At 47.8% G+C, this 17,287-nt stretch overlaps 1 protein-coding gene across 1 annotated transcript in view; it reads left to right on the forward strand.

The window, feature by feature from the left end:
• Positions 1-3,906: 3,906 nt before the first annotated feature.
• ZNF592 (zinc finger protein 592) overlaps positions 3,907-17,287 on the forward strand; it is a 39,581-nt gene continuing 26,200 nt past the window's right edge. Inside the window, 3 exon segments of the mRNA XM_059823923.1 lie at positions 3,907-3,966; positions 7,061-7,914; positions 7,916-9,385. Coding sequence (XP_059679906.1) covers positions 7,069-7,914; positions 7,916-9,385 — 2,316 coding nt within the window. The 5' untranslated portion in view covers positions 3,907-3,966; positions 7,061-7,068.

The following is a 17,287-nucleotide window of genomic DNA, read 5'->3' on the forward strand; positions in this document are numbered from 1 at the left end:
AAGTAAAAAGTGGGGAAAAAATCTGTTTGGGGCAATGCAGAGGGCATGCCCCAGGAGTCAGGGAGACCAAAAAGCCAGAGTGAAAGGTGTAAATGGTTTTAAATGTATACAAATGACAACAGTGTAATTAATTACCCTGATTTAAGTTACACTGATATTTTTTTGTGTAGATAATGCCGAAGGCTACACTGTTATCTTAGAGGAATGTTTGTGTCTGGAGATTCATTCTCACCCTGCCAATAATAAACCTTCCCTGGAGTTTCTGAAACATTAATTATAGTTTTGTAACGCACAAGTTTTGCAACGAGCTCAAGGTAATTCTCTGTAACACCGAGCTCTGACAGAAACAAATTAATCGCTGATTTGAAAACTGACAGTCGCCTAGGCATGAGCACTCAAGACTTTATTACGTTTGTTATGTATAAACAAAATGGGTCTCACCGTACTTGCCAGCCCGCCTGCCTACATATGCACACGCACACCCTCCAACAAAGCCAGCACCTGGGAAGAACCAGTTTCCCCCAGCTAAAAAGCAAGCACCAACAACCCCGAGAAGGAGGAAGAATTAAAAGTGAAGATCTCAGATGCAGCTGGACATCATTTGAGTATTTCATCCAGAGGCTTCCCTCACCAAGGTGCCACCAGGACACAAGGGGTTCCCACCGACGCTGCTTCCTGCTTCAGCCTCGGCATGTCCTAAGCGCAGAGGGCAGCTTTGTAACAGCATCTCCTTCGTCTCTACCACATCAAATCCTTTAGCGTGGATCACGAAACGAGCCTAAAGAGACAAATTTAAACCTAAAAAAAAAAAGGGGGGTGGGAGGAAGATTTTTTATTTCCAGATTTGTCAAGTTACCACATTGGACTAAAAGTAAAAAAAGAAATGTGATTTTTAGATCGTACAGAAGAATATAGATACTTAGCCCTTTTCATGTCTCTGCTGTCTTGAGGAGGGGAATGTAGCTTCCCACCCAGCCATTCTAGGGCTGCCTCTCCTCCTTGGCCATCTGGGAAGGAGCTAAATTCCCATTGGCATTATATTTCTTAATTAGCACAGTCCTTCAAATTACAGTGGCTTTCCTGCAAGCCACAACTTGTTCAGGACTGTGGCAGATCTTTATAAATTGTGTAAGAAATGTCAGCTCTCTTACTAGATACAACTTACAGCTCCTAGGCAGCTTTTCATAGAGACATGCTGAAAATACAGGTAACACTTGTGATATTGAAAGTGTTTGCATGACTTCCTTTGCCCTTTTGTTGGTCTTAAGGGACCGGCTATCACCTCCAAAAGGAGAAAGGTGATGACGCCAATTCAGAAATGAAGGCAGTGAAGCTACGAGTGTCAATAAAAACAAAGAAGAAATATTTTGCCCATGGGACTGATGACAAGGAAAAAAATATTTAACCAGATGAGAAACAAATGCGGTATGAACAATGATGTACGTCCAGTAGGTAAAAAAATGTCATGTCACAGGAAAGACAAAGTCAAGAAATACTTGTCTTTTGTTTCGATGGGAGGGTGATTCATACCTGAACACAAAATGCTTCACAGCATCACAGAGTGGTTGAGGTTGGAAGGAACCTTCAGAGGCCATCTGGTCCAACCTCAAGCAGGGCCACCTAGAGCCAGTTGCCCAGGAAATCCAGAAGGCTTTTGAACACCTCCAAGGATGGAGACTCCACAACCTCCTTGGAGAACCTGTGCCAGCGCTCAGTCACCCTTACAGTGAAAAAGTGTTTCCTGATCTTCAGAGGGAACCTCCTGTGTTTCCGTTTGTGCCCATTGCCTCTGGTCCTGGCTCTGGGCACCTCTGAGAAGAGCCTGGCTCTGTTCTCTTTGCACCCTCCTGTCAGGTATTTATAGACATCGATGCGATCCCCCTGAGCCTTCTCTTTCCCAGGATGAACAGTCCCAGTTCTCCCAGCCTTGCCTCATACATGAGATGCTCCAGTCCCTTCACCATCTTGGTGGCCCTTCGCTGGACTCTCCAGTCTCTCTTGCAGTGGTGAGCCCAGCACAGGACGCAGCTCCCCAGGGGTGGCCTCACCACCGCTTCCGAATCCATCACTGTGGTGGAAGATGTTAAGCACAAACCATTACAATTAATCTTTTTTTTTAACTGTAGGACTTGGTAGTGCATACCCGGGAGTTTCATCAGCTAAGGAAGACACTGAGCAATTAGCATCGACAGTCAATAAATACCAACGGCCTCTGCCAACTCTGTACGGCTGAGGGAGGCAAAAATCTAACGCCATTCGCACGTTTGCAAAAAGAGAGTGGCTAATTCCAGGTCAATGAGTCTAATCATAAACAAAATCACCCCCGTGCTGATGTGGGACACAATGAAGGAGTAGTTCAAAGGCAAGGAGATGCGATTAGCAGCGGGTGCCTTTCGGAAAACAGCTTTTGGCGAGAAAACGTTAAAAATGGAGAAGCGCGGCGCCTCGGAGGGCGTGAGGGGCCCGCGGGCAGGCCCGAGGGGCGCCTCCTGTCAGGAGCCACCCCTGAAGGGGAGGTGGGCCCGGCGCCGGGCCGGCGACCGGGACGCGCGACCGGGGTGGCCGCTGGCCAGGCTCCGCCGCCTCCCAGCCCCGGGCGACGCGGGCCGCGGCGCGGGCGGCCCGCAGGGCCCTGCGGAGCGGGGGAGGCCGCGGCCGAGGCGGAGGCTCCCGGCGCCGCCGCGGGCCTGGCGCGGGAGGGGGGGGGGGGGGGGGGCGGTCCGCCGTGCCCCGGCCCGGCCCGGCCCCGCCCCCGGCCCCGCCCGCCGCCGCCGCCGCCATGTTGCGGCCGTTGGTGCCCGGTGCGGGGTGAGGCCTGCGCGGGGCCCCGGCGGCGGCGGGGCCCTCAGAGGAGCCGCCTGCGTGGGTGAGTGCCGCCGGCCGGGCCCGGCCGCGCCGGGGCCCGCCCCTCCCGCTCGCCCTCCGCCCTCCCCGCGCCCTCCCGCCGGCCGGGCGGGTGCTGCCGCCCCGCGGGCAGGGCGGGCGGCCCCGCCGCCGGCAGCCGGAGCCCTGCGCGCCCGCCCGCCGCACCGGCTCTTCCGGCCCGCGGGGCGTCCGCCGCCTTCCCCCCCCACAACCGACCCCCGACCCCGGCGGCGGCCCCGGGTACGGCTCCGGCTGCAGGCGCCGGCCCCCGCGGCGGCCCGGCCCGGCCCGGCCCGGCGGCGCCGGGACAAACTAACTTCAGCGGGGCTCGCCCACGTGCGGCCGGGGGGCGGCGGGGCCGGGCCGGGCTGTCAGCGCGGCGACGGGCGGCAGGGCCCGGGGCGCGGGGGGGCGGTGGGCCGGGGAGGCCCCCGGGCCTTTGTCTCGGGTGGGTCGCGCGTGGGGACGGCGTGGACCGGGGCGGGGGGGCGGGCTGCCACGGGCCGGGTGACCGCCGAGCCCCCCCGGATCCCCTTGCGCCGTTTACCCGGGACGTGCCGCCTTCCCGTACGGGGCTCCTGAAACTTTAATGCGTGTTAAAACACTGGGTCCCGTCTGCCGTTTGAAGCCTCCGGTTCCATCCTCCACCAGCTGCGGTTTCCCCGTCCCCACACCCTCCTGACAGCCCCTCGGCCGCCGCTTCCCTCGGCAGGCTCGGCCGCCTTGCCCCCTGCCAGTTGGCGTGGGCAGCCCCTGCTCCTGACATCCCTGCCTTCCCAAAGTATTCCCCTGGCAATCGATCCCTGTCCGCCTCCCTCCTGCACCCGCTCCAGGAGACGCCTGCCTCTTCTGGGCCCACGAGAGCAGCCCTTGGCAGATGTTTGCCCTTGTACCTCGCTGTTGTTTTGCAGATTTATCAATATTTGTTATTATTATTTTCCTTTCTTATTTAACTTGCGTGTAATTGCGTTTTTATGCTTTCCTATTAGGTGGCAATCTTGAACCTCCTCCTTGAACAGTATGGTACGCGCTGGTTTGAAAGCTGCAGAGGAGCTGCTGCAGATCTCCAAAAGTCCCCAGGAATAGCACTGCTAGCAAAAGGTTTGTATGGTGCGTGTGTGGGACGTTGGTCCTGCGGTGCCTCTGCCCGACTGCAGAGTTTTGACGCTTAGCCATGGCAGAAGGCCCTGGGGTTTGACATACCGCCTCAAGTGAGTTCGCGGCGGTTTTCTGGATGACTTGGAGGCTTCTGGGTTCCCTGCTTCCTAGAGAAATGTGCTATAGTGAGGTTGGTTTTGCGCATTGAAATACAGGCGTTCTACCCTGTAAGTCCTTCTTCTTTGCTCATTTTATTCACCTCTTCTGTTGCTTTGCAAATCTCAACCTCCATGTTCTCATAGGCAAGTAGAGAGAGAAAACTGGATTCTGAGCTTGGGTTCTAAGGCAAGTCCTTTGCACGAGAAGGATGGAGGTCTTTATTTTCAGCTTTCCTCACAAGCCAGTTTGCGGGAGGCCTTGACATAATTTCCTTCAATATAGTTTTTCTGTTTGTTATCTGAGAACAGAAGTAAATGGGATTTAGTAAAAATTTTAAATTTATGTCAGTTAAAAATCACTTCTGTTGGCAAGATACTGACTTGGTCTTCTCTAGAATCTGGGTCCAATTTTGCTTTATTTTGAGAAATTGTAGCTTCACGTATGACAAGTTTAAGAAGCAATTTTGTGGAGAAATACTTGAATAGAGACTTGTGCTCTCATAATGGCAAAGAGTATAAACTAGTCTTTTATAGGACTCGAAGATGTACGCAAAAGCTTCTGAAAACGCAGGGTTTCTTCCAAGAAAAGCATATTTTGTAATGCTGCAGATACAAGACACAATAAATCCGAGGTATTTCAAAACACTGACGCGTCTGAAGATGTGGATAGGTGTTCGAGAGTGAGAATGGAAAAATCAAGAGCGATTGGCAAGCTCATTTTTTCTCTCTATAAAACTTGAGCATTCCAGGTTATGAATGAAATGTCTTCCTTGTTGGAAGGATTTGTGTGCCAGAAATTTTGGGAGCCGAGTGGTGCCTAGCTCTCTCCCAGCTGGCACAAGTTTTCCCACCCAAAGGAAGGGAAAGTTTCAGGTCCACACTCTTTGCCAACTGCAGTAATCTGCGATGTTTCAAAAGTCCTTATTGAGTGCTGGTGATGTGAAGCGTATGGATAATCTTCTGGGCTTCCAGGGACTTAACACACAGCTGCCCTACCTTGCTGAGGGATGTGATTGTAAATTACTGCACAGCCCTCTGTGGACAGTCATATTTGTGGTTGAATTTAAGAATGAGAACAAGTTTAAGCTAAACCACAGCGAGCCACTCTTAAGCCAAGTAAATCTCCGCAGAGCGTTTTGCAGTAGATTAACCAAAGCGACACCTCCGGGGCTTGTCTGTAGGCCTGGCTGAACTAAAGCTCAAAGACCGGTATGTCCTCCTCTTCCATGCTAAAGTGATTTCTCCTGGCCCAGCTCTGTAAATTGTTCCCCGTACCAGCAGTCTGGCAGGAAGGGTTGCGCTTTGTTTGGTTTTAATGTGACGCTTGACAAACTTTTAAACCCAATTGTAAATAATGAAAGCAGCCTGAAATCAGTGGCTTTCTGGGAAGGTGTCAGAGAGCTGCTTTCTCTCCCTCCGCCTTGTCTCAGGGTCCTCCTCTCTGCCTGCATCTCTGCTCTCAGCTCTTCCCCCTTCTCCTGGGCTCTTGCCACCCTCTCCGTCTCTCTTGCTTGCTGCTGGCTTTGGCAGCGCTGATGCAGCCCAAGTCAAGTGAGTGTGGCAGGGCTTACCGTGCCTGTGGGTGCTCCTTGCCAAGTAGGAACTGGTGCTCTGCTAGTTTAGTTGACGCTCTTTGGGTGTGTTTTTTCCTCCCCTGCATACAGCGTACATCAGTTCACATGAACTTGGGGTTTAAATGGAACATGTATTAAAAGAATGGCTTATTAAATATTTGGGAAGCCTATACATTGCACCAACTTGAAAATATTTTGATTAAATAGGGGAAAACCATTATCCCTGACAGTAGTGAACACAAATGTTCAAGTAATTCTGTGCTGTCAGTTTTCATTATGCATCTCATCAGAGCTTGATTATTGCTGTCGTAGGTCTCTGTGATGAGCGTCTAAGTCCCCACTTCCCTTCTGGAGGGCTTATAAAGAGAGAGCTGTCTGGGAACGCCATTTCTTGTTATGATTTGGATACGATCCTTTATGCCGTCTTTGGGCAGTTTTGCCTCGCATCGTTACCTAATTAAGGATTGCCCCTGTTTCAAATAAACCCTGCTTGGTTTATTGTGCTTTGAGCTGCTGTATTGAAATACTTACTGAAGAATTCTATTATTTAAATTGCTCTGGATAGGGAGTCATCTCACTTTTCAGGCCTGTTTCTCTTGGACCACCTGTTTATTCCTGCCTTTTTTCCTTGAAGGAGGACTGGATTCTTCAGATGTGACAATCTTGAGAAATAGGCAGGGATCGTTGCCTATTAGCTCTAGGAAAAAAACCCCAACCAAACAAAAAAGAAACCTTGTAGTAATGTACTTCTGAATCTTTTCTGTGGAGGCTCATGACAATGTCTGGTTTTGGAGTAGTGATATATCTGACAGGTTGAAAAGATGTCCCCTGTGTGAGCTTGGTGTAATTTAAAAGGTCGTATTTGAAACAGCTCTGTTCTCGGGCACCCTGGGAGAAGGGGATGCTGTCTGCCACCTCATCGCTTAAAGCACCAGGAGCAGCTCTGCCCACAAACCGGAGAGGGCGGATTGTGTTGCAGGACAGGAGCAAACGACTGGTCCCTTGTCACACGCCCCTGCCAGCTCGAGTAGGACGGGACCTGAGCTTTTGCTGATCCTCCACGCACAGCTAGGGCAGGAGATGTTCCTTCCCCATGATGCCCTGCAGAACAGCACTGTTGTGTTGAAAGCTGTGTTGAAGAACCTGGGCTAATACATTTGTGTGTAAACAGTCAAACTTGGAACAGTTAAAATGGAAGCTGAAGTGTCTGCTGCAGATGTTTCTAGCCTTTGTACCCTGCTGCGTTAGCGCTTTGGGCAGTTGTGTTTTTTGTCACATAAGATGTTTATGCAAATGAGTCTTACAAAGTTTGTCTTTGGGGGAAATGTATCTGACACAGTATTTTTTTTTTGCTTTTAATTGTAGCTTTCATCATGGGGGACATGAAAACCCCTGACTTTGATGACCTCTTGGCTGCTTTTGACATCCCCGATCCGACTAGCCTTGATGCCAAGGAGACCATCCCGTCAACTGCAGAGGAGAACGAGAATCACCTGAAGTCATCAGGAATCTGCATAGATGAGAATGTGTCCTTATCCCACTCTTTGCCTCCCTCTGATGCTCCTGTTGTGAGTGTGATAGTGAAGAACACGAGTCGCCAGGAGTCCTTTGAAGCAGAAAAGGAGGGCAATCACCTCGGGACTGGTCTACTACACAATGGGTTTCGTGGGTCCGATCTGCCATCAGAGGCTCATGCTTTAGTGCATAATTATGGCAAGTTTGAGTCAACTTTTATTAATGGCGACAGCTCAAGAAGTTACTCTGATAAACTGGACCAGTCCAAGTCGGAGCCTTTGCCAACATTTAGTCAGTTTAGCCCGATTTCCAGCCCTGAACCAGAGGACGCGTTCAAAGAGAACAGTATTGGTGATAAACCCAAACATGCCCAAACTCCATATTTTCCACCGCCTTCAATGTATATACCAACAGGAGCTTCAGTACTAGATCATCTTAGGAAGGTACCAGAGCCTGAATTAAGCATGTTTGATCAATACTGTAAAAAGGAACAAAAGATGGAAATCCATTGCCAGCCAGAGAGTAGGCTGGAAATGACCAGGAGAGAACAAGACAAAGCAACAGAGAGGTTTGTGGAGTCAAGCAAGGACTTGGTAGATACCAATAGCTTTCTTGGAGAAGGCTTGGTGTTTGGAGACCTCCCTCCCAATAATTTAGGAGAAAGTAAGGGGTCTGTGCCCGAGCTGAACATGTCTTCGTCGGTACCCGCCTCGCCAGAGGTTAAAGCCAACTCATTCAAAGTTGTCATCCTGTGTGGCGGCGTTAGTAGCTCTTCAGGCCAAAAAGGTTGCATGTATTCCAAAAGGCGATCAGCCAAACCTTACCAAGGAACCTGGTCCTTTTAAAGACGGGACAAAGGGAAGTCCAAAAATGCCCAAGTCACCAAAGAGTCCCCGAAGCCCCTTAGAGGTGGTGAGGAAGGCCAGCAAGCAGCCCGAGAGTCCTCGAAGTGTGTGCAGCGACAGCAGTGGGAAAGGCTCTCCTTCCATGGCAGCCGGCTCTCCGCCAGCTATTCCCAAAGTTAGAATAAAGACTATCAAGACATCCTCTGGTGAAATTAAAAGAACTGTAACTAGAATTTTGCCAGAGAATGATGAGTTGGGCAAATCTTCAGAAGAGTCGCCTGTGGAAACCTCGTCTGCTGAAGAGTTTATCAAATCTTTCCCATCTCCTGACACTAGTGCAGTTATGGAAAGCGAGGCTAGCAAGAATTCAACCAAAAATGGGGCTGCTGTGGCTATCCAGCTGGCAAGCATAGGGAGTCCTTACGCAGACGGTATGAAAACAGATACTGCTGCAAACAGCACGTGTGCTGTGTCCTTATCTCCACTGCCAAACTGTGGCGGTGGTGCCATAAAAGTAGGTGTTAAGAGGCAGCAGCAGGGTATCGTGGTGCAGCCGTCCAACGTGACCACCTCCAGCCTTCTTCCCAAAGCCGTGCACTTGGCAAATCTCAACTTAGTCCCGCATAGCGTTGCTGCTTCTGTTACGGCGAAGTCATCCTCACAGAGGCGAAATCAGCCTCAGGTGACACAGATGTCTGTGCCGCTGGTGCACCAAGTCAAGAAAGCTGCTCCTGTCATCGTGGAGGCATTCAATAAAGTACTACACAGTGCCAATCCGGTGCCAATATATACTCCAAACCTTAGCCCTCCGCCTGACACCAGTATTAATTTACCTGCCTCTGGGTATTGTTGCCTGGAATGTGGGGACTCCTTTGCCTTAGAGAAAAGCCTGACTCAACACTATAGTAGACGAAGCGTTCATATTGAAGTCATGTGCACTCAGTGTTCAACTACGCTACTTTTTTTTAATAAGTGTAGCTTGCTTAAACATGCAAGAGATCATAAGAGCAAAGGATTTATCATGCAGTGTTCTCAGCTGCTAATGAAACCAATTTCCGTAGACCAAATGTTTTCACCTTCTCCTACAAGCTCTTCAGCCTCTCTGGCTCCTCAGACTTTGCACTCGCCCTCTCCTTCACGTAAGCCCAGTGCTGCTTCAGGAGGTGGGATAGGAATTTCTGCTAACACTCAGCCAGCCTTGCCTCTCTATACGGACCCATTGAGACTAATCCGTCATGGACTTAAGTGTTTAGAGTGTAACAAGCAGGCGCAGGATTATGTTGCTTTAGCAGCTCATTACCAGAGAACCTCAGAAGATAATGAGAGACTGGTAAGTCATCATTTTAATGTTATTAGTTAAATCTCTCTGAGTTTGAAGAGATTGTCCTCTGGGGGAAAAAAATAGGCATTGTAGTGGCAAATAAGTCGCTTTGCCTAAAAAATTGCTTGTGGGGAGGATTTGGGATATGCATGAGGCCGGACGTGTGCGCATGGAGATATGTTTAGCATAGCTTGCTTGCCCTCTTTTTACCCTTTGCCAGCAAAAAGAGGGTGGTAAGGAGACTATGGTGATCCTTGAGCATCAAAGGAAGGTGTTGGAGATCAAAGATCACTTGGATAAGGTGAGCAGGAGCATTGTAGGGGAGGACCAGCAGAGCGTTATCTGAAACAGGTTTTTGTGCTCTAAGCATGGCTGGAGGAGATCTGATACAATTTAATTTTACCTTTCCTAGAACTTGTGCCAAAATCTTCCATGTAATTCTTTGAACGTCGGGTGCTGGTTTTACTTTTAGCATGGTAAAGGGTATATTGGGATGGGACTGGCTGAGAGCTGAGCAGTGCGGTATGTGGGGTGGGAGGCTATTTTTGCCCCTTTGGGTGGGAGAGGGATGAGCCAGTGCCACGTTTCCATAGCAGGGCTCGGGAGCCCTGTTAGTAGCTTCCTGCCTTACTCCAGTGCTGCCCTGCTTGGGTCTCCACCGCCTTCTCGGAGCTCCCTTGTAGGTGCAGACAGACGTATTGAGTCCCCTTTGAAACTCCAGCTTGGGTCTCTGCTGATGAAGAGGAGCAGATGCTCTTCATTGTGTACCAAGATCATACGCTTCCTTTATTTTTTTTTTTATTTTGGAGGATATGATCAATCCCATTTACGTATAAACCAACCTGTAGTTGAACAGGCGGAGGAATCCTCTCTCCTTATCTCTTTAGATGAGGTGAAAGCTTTCCTTGTTGGTCTGGCTGCCAGCAGAGCTGGCAGGCTCCCAGTGCAGTCTCCTCCACAAGCTCCACGAACGAGGGCTCCATGCCAACATGAGACATTCGGGGAGACGACCGCCAGTCTCTGCCGTGGCCGTCTTATACCTGCATGCTCCAGAGCCTCCCTTTGCTTGTTAAATGGTTTGCATGAGTATTGAGGTCGCTGTGGTCCTGTTTAAGATGCTTTGTTATCTTTCTCTTAAATTCATCCGCAGCAAAGAAAATAGATTATGGCTGAATGGTTTTTATGTCGTGAAAAATAGTGAGGCCAGAAGGAATTGGCATGGCCACATAATCAGGTTTCTTGCCCGAGGCAGACCAGCAAGCACTGTGCTCTGTCAACACTGTAACTTATTTTTCAACTATAATGCATTTTTGGGAAATGTCAGCAGTCTGGAATTAAAACCTTCAGGTGAAGGGATACAGCGAGTGCTCCAAAGTGAGCTAAAATGTCAATCAGTCGCATTAAAAATATATTTCGTACTTTTGTTGTGGGGTTATCAATTCAAGAGCTCCTTAAAGAGAGAAGGTATGTCTGATAGTAAGTATTTTTAGCCTGTAATCAAATAATTTATTCTGTAACTTAACTGAGAAAAGAGTTTAAGCCTCTCACTTCAAGTTAGGTCTGTTACATATGAGATTATTTTTGTAGCATTTTTCTAAATAGAGACATTGAAAAACTGGAAAAAAGAGGTGACATTAGAGCTTGTAAGACCATCTCCTCCCTGTTTGATGTTTCCATGCTTATACTCAACAGGATGCATGCATTCATCCTCTTGCTACTGGGAGTCTTTTTCCACTGTATCTGCTGTCCACCAGTCTGCCCAGTGGGGCTCCATGCTCTTCCTGGAACATCTGCTTCAGCAAAGCTATTACATTTCTAAAGGAAATAGTAATTCTTATTATGAATGTAAAAATTCTTAATGAACGTAAGCAAGTCTGGTATTAAACATGGTGTGAGAAGGATGTAGGTGAGGCTGTTGGACTATGCATCGTAAGCTCCCAAAATAGGAAGACATGAACTGGCCAAACCCATTCTGAGAAGATGCTGTGGATGTGCCAAACTCTGCATTAATGAAGCTAATTTCTTGGGTTGCTATTTTTATTTCGGTCAGAAAAAAGAGGAAAGTTGGTAGGAGCTGGAGACAATCGGGTGACTGATTTTACAAACACTTTCTTAGGTGGTGGATGCAGTTGGAAAATATTCCTGTCCTCTTTTCTTGCTCTCACTCTGGTTTCCATCTCCAGAGTTGCACCAGGTCACTTGGTTTTTGGAGCAGTGGCAGAAATTGCATTGCTGAGGAAGACATCGATATAACACCCGTATTCAATGTAACAAATCTTTTAGTGCCCTCAGTAGTGGCTCGAAAGCACTACCTCCACGTGGCAGAAGGCATTGATTTATATACCGCTACTTCTAATTAAAAAAAGGTACATGAGCGGTAGTCGTGTACCCATGCTTGATCCGGAGCACACTGCTGTTGCAGGACAATCTGCTAGGATGCAAAGGTGGTATTAACAGTCGTGAGCAAGCTCAGACATGAACCGCATCCCCAAATCTCAAGAGACTAATTATCTAGTATTGATCATAATTTTGCACATTTGAGCAAAAAACATGTGTATTTCTTCCTCCATACCTGACGTTTTTCTCACTGTATTGAAACGTTGGTTTAGAAGCAACTGTGTGGGGTGGGGGGGAGAGTGTCGTAATTTCTTTAACAAACAATTGCACTCTAGTATTTTGGAAACTTTTAAAATTTCTTACTCAATCCCAGAATTCAGACACAAACTCTTCACCGTGCCTCCTTGAGAAAGTGTGGAGTATCTTGATATTTTCTGCATAAAGCTATGGCTTGACTTACGCCTTTTAAAGAGCTTCAAGAAATAACAGGGCAGGTCCCCACTGTATTATGGCCTAAAGCTTATCATCTGGGACTATTCAGATGTCTGGTACCAGATTGTCCCAAAAATAGGAATTCTTGGGAAGGATAGATGGATGTATAAGGGAAAGAGCATTTTTGGCTGAAGATGAAGGGTAAAAGTGATTTATTTGCAGCACCTGGATTTGCACTAGAAGATGGAGACCCCTGACCTGTGGAAAATAAGCTAGATGGATTTTTGATCGATGTTCTTAGAAGATCTTCTGACACCAAATCTGGATTATTAACCATGACATGCACATCTAATGTGACCATAACTTGAGAAACTGAGCAGACTTTGAAGTGCTCAGTTACAGTGCTTTTAACTCAAAAACCTTTTTAGACCTGATACGGAATGGGTGTGTCACCTTGCTAAGAAGGAAGGGTTGATCCAAAAGGTTTGATGAAGAAAAGAAATAGCAGGAAAAAGACTGATTTTTCAATAGGATGTTTTTAGTTATCCAGAAGTTGCAGCAGTATAGCTGAAGGACAAGCAAGCTGCGGTAAGAGGCAGGAATGATTGGATTGGAGATGGGGAGCAGCCTGAGCTGGCTCTGCTCCACGAGAAAACTTATCCTGTGTTGATACTTAAGACTTCTCACTTTAATTGGAGTTTCTTACCGTGACTTTGTGAATTACTTTGACATCTTCAGGTTTCCTGTATCTGTTTAAAAGGAAAATACGGTGATTTGGGGGTTTTCTGTTTGTTCGTTCCAGTTGATGGCTTGGGAAATACTTGGTCTTATCTTTCTGAATGGCCTTGGGTAAAGTCCATATTAATAGGACTGATAACGGGTAAATGAGTTTCCTAGGTGTGGCCAAAGTGAGAATGACATGGCTGGGTCACAGTTGTTTTGGAGGAAGGAAGAAAGATATGGATGTCTCTGGACAGCAGGGAAAGGAGGAGATTTGGAGCAAGTGAGAGGAAGAGAGGGAGACGATGCGGTGGTTGAGAAGGTGGAGTGCAAAGACCTTTAGGAAAATGATTGAAAGCTTGACCTTAATATTACAGTTTAGACTTGTGGCAGCTACATGACTGCAGTTGTTCAAAGTACAGCAGGGAAATCCCACCTGGCTTCTTTTTATATGGAATATGCGTAAGAGGAAGGCAGTTCATTTTGGCCAAATACCGTGGTGGGATCTTTGTGGCTTACAGTGAGGATACAGGCTTTGTGAATTGTGAGCTAATCCACTTCAGAAATAGAAAGAATTGGTTTTGTTGGAGGTATGTTTTGAGTGGACTGTCTTAACGGATCACAGTTACTTTTTTTGGAGATTGGTGAGGCCAATTTTGCAATTTTTGCAAGCTTGTGAATTGAGTCCCTTGATAGGATCTGTTTACTGCTTTTCAAGCGCAGAACTGCAAGAAGAGAGCAGTGTGTGAATTTGACTGTCTGGTAGGTTGGATTTTGTTCAAATTAGAAGCTGTGCTGCATGTAGGCATTATGCTTGTCCAGATGTTCAAAAGGTGGTAGCAGATGTTTCATGTAACTTCAGGTCTGTTTGGTCTGACTATAGCGGTGCCATGTTCTAGAGCAAGATTTTTTTTGTGGAAAAAAAAGCGTATGATTAAATAGGTGTAATTTATGCCAAATTAATCTGATATACATCTTCTGTAATTTATTTTTGGAGTAGAGAAATAGGTAGATCCTAATCTTCTTGATGTTCAGCGGGATGGTTGGTGGAGTGCCACGTGAGGAATGGCTGTACTGAAGAAGTTGAATCATGAGGTTGGAGCAGAATCGGGTAAAAGGGAGGTAACTGCAACTGGGGACAGGTTGCTTGTAAGACTCCCTGAGGGATGGCTTTAGGATACATCTGCAGTTAACGTTTATATTAAGGACCTTGGAGGATGAATGTGTAGATAAAATTTGTTGAACCAACAGAGTAAAAAATCATAGAAAATTGGGAATATTTTACAGGAGGACCTAGATGATCTTGAAGACTGAGTAGGAATGGGATGAAGCAACTGAAAAGCAGGATGCATGCATTTGGTCAGGAGAAGACTCTGAATGACCAAGATGACAGTTGTGTAGGGGATTTATGTTAACCTGCAGGTTAACCGGTCAGGGTTGCATTAATACTCCCTGTCGCTGTTAGAAATAACCTAGCTGGAGAAGAGTGTATTGTTTTGTTTATCAGGGATAAACTGGAATAAGTGAGGGAAGAATGACCAGAGAAATGGGAGGATGATCACTTGAGGGGAAATTAAAAAACCTTTGAGTTTAGCTTGGCAAAGACCTGATAAAGTAGGGTGGGTGTCCTTCGGTACTGTAGTAGGCACAGTATTAAGGTAAGGGTTGTGGCACTTTTTTCCCACCAGAAAATAAATCTGGGAAAGAAGTGCTTCCTGTACTTGCAGGGATCGCCCCGGGTAGTTCGTCAGCATCAGACAGTTTTTTGTAGCCTTTTCAGGGCTGGGCTCAAATTACAGGAGATGAACAAAACCCATGGAGCTCCCTCCCGGTGCCTTCATTTCAGATGTGCTTTTCCGTAAAGAGTGAGAGTGGATACAGAGGACACTCTGTAACCGGTGTGATGTTTATAGAAAAGAGTTTTTTAAATTTAGGGGCAACAATGATGCAAGAACAGACTGAAATAGATTTACACAGAAAATTAGAGGACGGTCTGTAGTCATCAGAGCAGTGAATTCTGGAAGAAGTTTGCAGCAGAAGTAATGAACAAAAGACACAAACTGGTTTTGAGATGGAGCTTATTTGTTTTTTTGGCAAGGACAGACCAGTGCACAATAACATGTGCAAGAATTCAAAGTACTTCCTGACCCTCTTGGGCATAATTGTCCATCTACTGGTAACCAGACATTTTTCATACTTCTTTTTTGTCTTTTTTGACTTGACCACCCAAAATCCACTGAGGTAGCTGGGAACTTGAATAAAGTACAAAACATAAACTAAGGACCTTTGGATTTTCTTGCACCTTTGTGCTTTTGTTCTCCCCCCTCTTTTTCTTCTGTCACCCTTTATTTGTCCAATAACAATTTTTCAATGAGTCGTGACGTATCCTGTTTACGCACCACCTACACTGGAGTTATTTAAAAGCAATTTTATTGCTGCCTTTTCTTTTTCTTCTTCCTTCCCCCTTTTAAATCAATGCGTTATGATTTATTGGCTAAAACTTGCCAGAAGCTAGTAAGACCACATGCTGCACTGGTAATTTCCCAGCAGCAAAGTAGCAAGCAAGCAAGCAGCCATATCTTTGCTATTTTTTGTCTTCCTTTTTTCCGTCCCGCCCCCCCCCCCCCCCCCCCCCCGAATGTTCATGTTTTAATTTAGAAAACAAGAGGATTAAATATCAACAAAAATTCCCTTGGCCCCGTAAAGCACTGCTTTCCCCATCTCCCAAACCAAGGGTGATAAATGCAGTCCTTAGGTACTAGCAAGGCTGGATTTTGTTTTATATGGAAATTTTCCCTCTGGATTTTGTAGCAGCAGAGGGATGGAGAATGTTACGATGAAAGCATGTTGAGGGAATGGAGCTCCAGGCAGGGATCGCTGGGAGCGCAGACAAAGAGATGAGTGGCAGGACAGGAGCGAGAATCTGCACCCTGAGGCCAAAACAGAGCATCGGGATGAGGAGGAGGAGAGGCTGGGGAGGAAGAAAAGCTAGGGAGTGGCTCCATGGTCTGCTTAAATCAGTGTGTGATCCACTGCCACACAAGGCGACAATCCCACCCTCTCCTCCTTCCCCACCCGTGCTTGCTTGCCTGGCCCTGGTGATCCTGCAGCCCCTGGGGGACTGAGACCAGCTTGGGGGAGGAGAATGAGCACGGGTGGAAGCTGGAGGCCAAGACATGGCTAAGAGCCAGAAGGAGGGGACAGCTGGAGACAAAGGCAGAGTCTGTCTTAGGTAAAATGGAAACTGAGGCTGGAAGCTGGTGCCTTCTGGCACCAAGAGGAAGGCTCCTACTCCCCTGTTCTTCTTCCACGTGGGCACCAATGATGCTGCCAAGAGCAACCTGGAGAATATCAAAAGTGACTGCAGAGCTCTGGGGACAACGGACAAGGGCATGAAAGCCCAGGTGGAGGTCTGCTCAGTTCTGCTGGTGAGGGGAGAGGGTGTGAGGAGGAGGTGGTCCTCTGAAGTGTCTGATGCTAATGCACACAGCATAAACACAAGGAACTGGAGATCTGTGTGCAGTTGCGCGGCTCTGATCTTGTTGGCATCACAGAGAAGTGGTGGGATGGCTTGCATGACTAGAGTGTTGTGACAGAGGAACCCAGGCTTTTTAGGAGGGACAGGCTGGGAAGAAAGAGGAGGGGGAGTTGTCCTTTATGTGAGGCAGTTGTTGGAGTGCCTGGAGCTCTACCTGGGGATGGGTGAGGAGCCAACTGAGAGTTTATGGGTCGGGATTAAAGAGCAGACTGGTATGGGTGACATTGTAGTGGATGTCTGCTATAGGCCACCTGACCAGTGGATGAGGCTGCCTACAGAGAGCTGGAAGCAGCCTCACATTCACCGACCCTGATCCTCATGGGGGACTTCAGCTACCCTGATACGTGCTAGTGGGACAACCCAGCAGGGCGTAAACAGTCCAGCAGGTTCCTGGACAGCATTGATAACAACTTTCTGACCCAAGTGATAGGGAAGCCGAGGAGAGGTACTCTGCTGCACCTCGTACTCACCAGCAAGGAGGGGCTCACTGGGGATGTGTGCCTTGGCTGCCGTGACCATGAGGCAGTAGTGTTCAGGGTCCTGAGGACAAAAATCAAGATCACAACACTGGTCTTCATGAGAGTCAACTTTGGCCTCTTTAGGAATCTGTTTGAAGCAGTCCCATGGGATAAGGCCCTGGAGGGAAAAGAAGTCCAAGAAGGGAGCTTGATATTAAAGGGCTACCTACTTCAGGCTCAAGAGCAGTCCACCCCAACAAACAGCAAGTCATGCAAAAATGCCACGATGCCTGCCTGGATGAACAAGGAGCTCTTGGTAAAACTCATACTTAAAAAGGGAGTGTACGGAAGGTGGAAACAGGGACAAGTAACCTGGGAGGAATGTGGAGGCACTATCTGAGTATGCAGGGGTGATGTAGGAAAGCC

The sequence above is a fragment of the Gavia stellata genome, chromosome 13 (genome assembly GCF_030936135.1).
Source record: "Gavia stellata isolate bGavSte3 chromosome 13, bGavSte3.hap2, whole genome shotgun sequence".
Taxonomy (NCBI): domain Eukaryota; kingdom Metazoa; phylum Chordata; class Aves; order Gaviiformes; family Gaviidae; genus Gavia; species Gavia stellata.